Source organism: Lissotriton vulgaris, chromosome 7, assembly GCF_964263255.1.
Source record: "Lissotriton vulgaris chromosome 7, aLisVul1.2, whole genome shotgun sequence".
Taxonomy (NCBI): domain Eukaryota; kingdom Metazoa; phylum Chordata; class Amphibia; order Caudata; family Salamandridae; genus Lissotriton; species Lissotriton vulgaris.
In genome coordinates, this window is record NC_141695.1 from 1,309,197,404 (window position 1) to 1,309,203,978 (window position 6,575).

At 45.0% G+C, this 6,575-nt stretch overlaps 1 protein-coding gene across 1 annotated transcript; it reads left to right on the forward strand.

Annotated features, from left to right (window-relative positions):
* The first annotated feature begins 629 nt into the window (after nucleotides 1-629).
* LOC147703567 (hemoglobin subunit beta-3-like) lies at nucleotides 630-5,121 on the forward strand. Its single transcript, XM_086931914.1, has 3 exons — nucleotides 630-736; nucleotides 2,241-2,463; nucleotides 4,685-5,121. The coding sequence occupies exons 1-3, from the start codon at nucleotides 645-647 to the stop codon at nucleotides 4,811-4,813; spliced, it is 444 nt and encodes a 147-aa protein (XP_086788040.1). The 5' UTR covers nucleotides 630-644; the 3' UTR covers nucleotides 4,814-5,121.
* The last annotated feature ends 1,454 nt before the right edge of the window (nucleotides 5,122-6,575 follow it).

Here is a 6,575-nt window from a genome sequence, read left to right on the forward strand (position 1 = left end):
GTAAGACAGGCCTTACATTTCACTGCTGAGCACTTCATGTGTTGTGCTAGAGAGCGCCTGCCACAGTAACAGAGAGGACTTTCGATTCAAAAGCGTTTGTTAGCTGTTAATGATGGCTTGCAAGCAAAGAGACTTGCTTTCACGGAGAGAGGGCATTCCCTCAAAGGTGCTGCCTTGAGGGCCGTATGAGGACCGCAGAGGCCCACTTCAACAAGGCGAAAGCAAAATTTCACCTGGGAAACTGCAATATATGTTGTATTTCAGAATCACCTTTGGGCAGCAGATGTGGTTTCAGGCTCCACTTTTAGGCCTCTCTCGGCAAAAAGGATCACCACTAAATGTAGAAGAAGTTTCACCTTGAGATGTTGCATTCCAGAGTGACCTGGGAGTTGAAAATGTGTTACGTAAAGGTTAAGTGGTTACAAAAGGAAGCAAACGTCAGAAAGGGCCCCAGGAGAGGTCTGGTGCCGTCTGCCAGCTGAGATAAGAAGGGCGGCCTGACTCAGCAGAGTGAACTCTATGGGTGGGACCTGGCTGCTGTCCCTATAAATCTCAGAGGGTCTGAGACGTTTCTTGCAGAAGCAACTTCCTGGAGCATAATCTTACTCAGTGAACTGTGCAGCCACCCACCACCAACAGCAACCATGGTTCAGTGGACAGCAGAAGAGAAGGCAGCCATCACCTCTGTGTGGAGCCAAGTTGATGTTGCGGCTGATGGACAAGAAACCCTGGCCAGGTATTTAAAGCCAAATGTTACCTCATCCATTTTGTTCATCCTGATTGTCTACCTCTTGCACTACTTTCCCAATGTTTACCACCTTTCCTTTTCATAATCAGTTTCAAATGAATGTGTTGGTCTTCACCTTGGACCACTGCTCTTTGCCATTCTTGGGCTTTCATTTATTTTCATTTTCCTCTTCTCTGTTCGGTTAGTGTAGCTCAAATGCAGAGGTATCCATTACCACCTATTCAATTTGCTACAATAATCTATCCTCCCCTCAGACATCCAAATGGAAAAGTCCCCCGACTTTAATCATGCAAAGTGCAGAAACTAGCAGGATCTGCTGATTATCAATACACAGAATACTTTATGGTAGACCACAAAGTATTCACGCGGGTGAGACTATAGGGGATACTCTGAGTTCGTCTGACCGGCCGCCCAACAGCTGTGGCAATAGTAAGTGACCGTATTCAGACTTATCTCCCGTTTGTGCGGAAATTTTTCCCATCAAAGGGCTTCAGTCTCCGTGGCAGGAACCTCTTCAAAAACACACAGGGCCATTTTTAGGACTTGGTTCTTTCTTAACTTTGTAATACCAAATCTTCTTGGGATAAAAGGCTTTTAGTAAGATGATGAAATTATTTATTTGAAATGGTATTTATTGTTCTTGCTTTTTTGTTTTTGTGCCCTCTACCTGTGTTTATATATATAAGTAAATAAAATTTAAAAAAAAGGGTACGATTCACAAAGAGCCTCCACACCCGTGGGGCAGGCTCCGCATTCGTGGTGGGGGTCCCACACTCATGGAAGGACCGCCCTGCTGCATTTATCCATTGCGGGTGTTCCAGCAGGTTGTGAACCGGCCCCACAGTGACGGCAGGCCCACAATGCCTTGCCAGCATGGTGGCACTTTACGCTCTGATGTCATTTCCTAAAGCAGGCTCTTATAGCTTGATCGATCTTCAGAAGTGACAGACTGAATACCACCCACGTGCACTTCTCAGCATGTGGGTGACATTGAAGGACTTTTTCTGTCTGGAACCGTTATGGTTTATGTAAAAGTTCTGGAAACACTGACAAAATGACGTCAGAGGGGTCGCTCTTAAATGGACTTAAAAGCCCCTCTGATGCTATACTGCCACATGCCATACCTGCATCGATTTACCACCAGTGGAAATGACAGCTAATCCTTCTTCTCCTGACCTCTAAAAGAGAGGGAGAACCGAGGGGGGCGGATGAAACAGCCATCAATTGTTATGGGATGCCACATGATTGCCCACCTCTAAATTAGACCTTGAAGTTTTAGAACTTGGACCCTCTTTAGAATCAGAGCAAGTACAGCGATTTGAAGTCTCCTTGTACCACAGTTCTTACATTTGTTTTTTCACTTTATTTTTAGCCACTGGACATTTCTGCAAGTGTTTTCAGTTCATGCGTTTTTATTATTTAAAAAGACTGAATAACAGAAGTACTCAGAGTGAGCCAAATGTTGTCACCGTTGTTGTCTCTGCTCCCTTAGGGTGCTGGTCGTCTTCCCCTGGACCCAGAGGTATTTCAGCAACTTCGGGTCCCTCTCCAGCGCGGCCGCCATCGCTGGCAACGCCAAGGTGGCCGCCCATGGCAAGAAGGTCCTGTCCGCCCTGGGAGGAGCCGTCCACCACCTCGATGACATCAAGGGCACGTTGTCCAAACTGAGCGAGCTGCACGCGGACACCCTGCACGTGGATCCTCAGAACTTCCGGGTAAGTAGAAAATCGCTCTGTAATGTGACTGCTGGGCCTTGCGGTGTCTGACCTCCTATTGACAGAGGGCACCCGAGGAAGAGAGAGAACTTCTCTTTCCAATATCTAAAAGGACAGAATAGCCACCAGAACTGACTTTTGTTTGGGCTGAATTCGAAGGAGAAAAAAGCATCATTCAGAGGTCGGACCAAAGGAAGAAGTTGTGTATTTAAGGAGCAGGTTGAGAATGTGAAGGGGAAGAACTGAAATTCAGCGACAGGGAAGCGGAACAATTGAAAGAGAGGCAGAGGCAGTGCTTAATATGTGAAAGAATAAGTGCCGTGGATCAAGGTTTTCCTCGGAAGGCCCCGGCCGGCGCTATCAGAAGGCCGCGTGCCGAATAACAAGTCTGCACAGTCTTAGTTCCTCCTCGTGGCTCTTAAATCCACAGACACTTCTTGCCCCTTTATCACAATCTTACATGTTCTTTTTCATCTCTACCGTCTCCTTTCCTCACTGTTTTCCCTTCCCCTTTCTTTCTGACTTTTGTGTTTTTTCTGGATGGTCTGTTGAAGAAAATAAGTGCTGGCCCTCAAAAATCGTCGCCGGTGCCCCTCACCTGCAACCACTGGGCATAGTGAGCGATAAAGGCATGGCAGGCGGGCAGAAAAGAGAGTGAAAGAGAATGAGAGAGCTGGGTATCGAGACGGGAACAGGAGGGTGAGAGAACACTCTTCAGGGGCATAACCACCGAGGCAGAACACGCGCTGTGCCTTTGGCTTGCACAGATAGCTCAGCCTGTGTCAAGCCTGGGCTGGTGCTCCTCTGGGCCAGTGGGCGGGTAGACTGGGGGTATCACTGCTGGTGGGTAAGGTTTTGTTGCTGTAAATGGCGCAGTAGCATGTCCTACCTGCAGCTATTCCCCACATGGAAAATAATGCAAGACAAACGATTTTAAAGTATGCTTCAAAACCATTTGTTTTTGCAATTGGGTTGTTCCTGTCTCATGTAGTTTCCCAAAAGCACGGCTGACCTTCATGGTTTGGAAGGGGAGGGTGTTTTTGAGTTTTGCTGTAGTTTGGCTCAGAGAATGCACTACATATAGGATGAAGACTCTTCAAAATTCATAGCAGTGTATTTTGTTATAATGTGATATTTGCAACACGTTTCAGTTTAGTAAATTAAATTATACATTTGCATTGAAAGGCAATTGTTAGAAATGACAGATTCTGATCATTAATTTAGAAAAAAATCCTGTACCCACCACCACTGCCTGATGCTGTTGCTGAATCAAGAGGAAAGCCACCTGTTATTTGCCCCCTATAGATGGACTAGAGTATTACTATAGATAGAGTAAAAGTATAGCCTTTTGCTTTTGTACAGATTGCACCCCAAACTCATGTACTGCAAGATGATCTCATGTGATGATGAAGGCAAAGGAGGCACTGTGAAAAAAGTATTTGTCTAGGATCACACATTGTGGTCAAGTGAAAGCTAGGATTGATGGAAAATGTACTGGTCTCACGGTGTGCAGTTCATCATTTACATGGCTATCACATTCTTTCCTCTGTTTTAGATCAAACCTTAATGCTTTGTTTGTAATTTTTTTGAGGCACTAAATCGGTGCACTATGTTAAATACGCCTGGGCTACGCATGTTTCATAAGGATTGGTGGTGGCAGTGTTTGACGAAGGGGATGTTTTAATGCAGAAGCTAAAATGAAAACCAGAGCACTCACTCTAGGTCATTCCATTGAGACCATTTGCTCCACCTAGCTAAAAATCTGTATTAAGTGTCATCCAATCTTGTATTAATTCAGCCACTCACTTCTACCAATCCACGTATTCCTTCACTGTGCCATGCAGCCCTGTCTCCAATCTCCATCCATCCATTTAGTGATTGGACAATGTTCCATAATGAAAAATGTGTTGTAAAACATACCATATTTGCCATTTTTGCAGACCTCTCTTGAGGGGAGATCCGCCCAGACACCCACCGTGCAGAGGCCAGGCTCACTACCTGTGCTTGCTCACTAGATTCCGTTATGGGAACTGGTCTGACAAAACTTACCACACTTGCTTTTTGTTCTGAGTTAGGCCCTGGCCTCCGTCTAGCCTTCTTACTGATGAATAACAATTCTCTCTAAAATCTCATGTATTATTAATTCTAACCTCGGCACTGATTCTAGGTTTTCTCTGCCTGTGACATCATCACTAACATTCCCTTTTGCTTCCCTTCTCAGCTCCTTGGAAACTGCCTGGTGATCGCCTTGGCCCGCAAGCTGGGAGCCGCCTTCACCCCTGAGGTGCACGCGGCCTGGGAGAAGTTCCTGGCAGTGTCCTGCATTGCTCTGTCCAAACACTACCACTAGAGGGCACTCTGTGTGAAGACTTGAGGGGCAGGTCTGTGGGTGGAGATCTAGATGCCAGACTTTTGCTGCTGTTGTGGTCTTCAGATGGAAATCTGTGGCTAGTGGTTTGTAAGCTGTAGGCTGTCATCAGCAGTCTGTGAATGCACAGTTTGTGGCTGGAGGTCTGTGGGCACATTTGTTAGCCTTTGGGTGGAAGCCTGTGGACAGCGGTACATTTGCAGCTGTTTGTGACTGCAGATAGTATGAGAAGAGGTTTCATCAAGAATTGTGGAAATATGACATCAATAAAGAGATCCAGTGTCCTTCTACCCAAAGGTGTCCTGTGTGCTTTGCTTCTTCACTGATAGTCCAAGTAATTACATTACGTGCTGTACACCTATTAGCACTTTCTCATCTCCGTGGAACTTCTCTCTTTGGATGAATTAATGGCATGTCAGCCACTTGAAGATGTAGCTGAACTAGCCTGAATGAATTATTTGCCTCACATAGTCCCTCCCCCCTCATTCGTTCAGGGTCTGGTATCTGATGCATTCATTCCCAGCTCTCCTGCAGAAAACAAGGCAGGTGAACCTCAACCGGAATACCTCAGGCCACTAATTTTACTAAATTAATTTTACAATTTGTGTTTTATTTTCATTTTATAAATCTGTTTTCCTTTTGTCTATGTGAACTTCTTTCTTTATTCAAATGAGGTTTTGTGGGGACAACGTAGGCTCAATTTAAAGTTAATGGTCCACCGGCAGTCTGCAGAATCAGTTGAAAAGAGCAATTCTCTCCAGACAGGTTCTGCCTCCTTTCTGGCTGTCCTATAACCGACTCAGCATGGATGGAGGGTGGGTGTTAACTCTGTCGCGACGGGCGTACCCATCAGTGACAGAAGATGTACAAAACCAGAGGTGGACCAAGCAGGGTAGAGGACATGGGGATCAATAATCGTTTTATTAAACAATAAACAAAGATAAAATGTCCTTAGCTCCACAAATGCCATTCAAACCAAGATATATATATATATATATATATATATATATAATTTAAGAGGCTGATACCATGAAGGTGAATGGAGAATACACACTTTTTGGAGCGTGATATAGGTTTGAAAAGCAGGTGACCACATTAAAGTCTATGGATGCATTTTTTGTCACAAGGATGAAGAATAGAAGTAAAAAGTGGGTCCATCCACTAAATACTGGTGAGTTGATAATTCAACAATTGGTACAGAGCCTTCAACCATGTCTCATACTATGCAGGTGGCCAAGATTCATTGCCCCTGAAGTATCCACCAGTATGCCGCCTGCTTATCATCTCTGCCAGTCACACTGCAACTTTACACTGGATCTGTGCTGTGGCAGCAACTTTACCACTGAAAAAGTTCCCACACCACTGCCAATAAGAACTAAGAACTGTGTCACTCCTTCACCTTACAATAGCATACCTAATACATAAAATTCACTACAGGATACAGTTCCTTATGCCACAAGCTGAGTGGCGCACTCATCAGAGCCACAATTTACCAAATAATAACACGCTCATCATAGACACAACTCAATGTTTGATGCGTTTTAAACCTCAGCTACAACAAATTCAGTAAATACCAACCACTGCACTCACCTACACAATCACTGTGCTTTCACCTAGTTCCATTTTCACCCCATAACCTTCTCTGGAGAGTGACTTCCAGTGCCAGGAACTGACCATGAATAGATGACATCCTGTTGAGGTGTGGGGGTACTGAGTACCAGACTTTGTGGAGTGACAGGAGATA

Coding starts and splice junctions, on each gene's coding strand:
- LOC147703567 (XM_086931914.1), top strand. CDS start 645: ATGGTTCAGTGGACAGCAGAAGAGAAGGCAGCCATCACCTCTGTGTGG. Junction 737..2,240: donor GGACAAGAAACCCTGGCCAG/GTATTTAAAGCC, acceptor CTGCTCCCTTAG/GGTGCTGGTCGTCTTCCCCT. Junction 2,464..4,684: donor TGGATCCTCAGAACTTCCGG/GTAAGTAGAAAA, acceptor TTCCCTTCTCAG/CTCCTTGGAAACTGCCTGGT.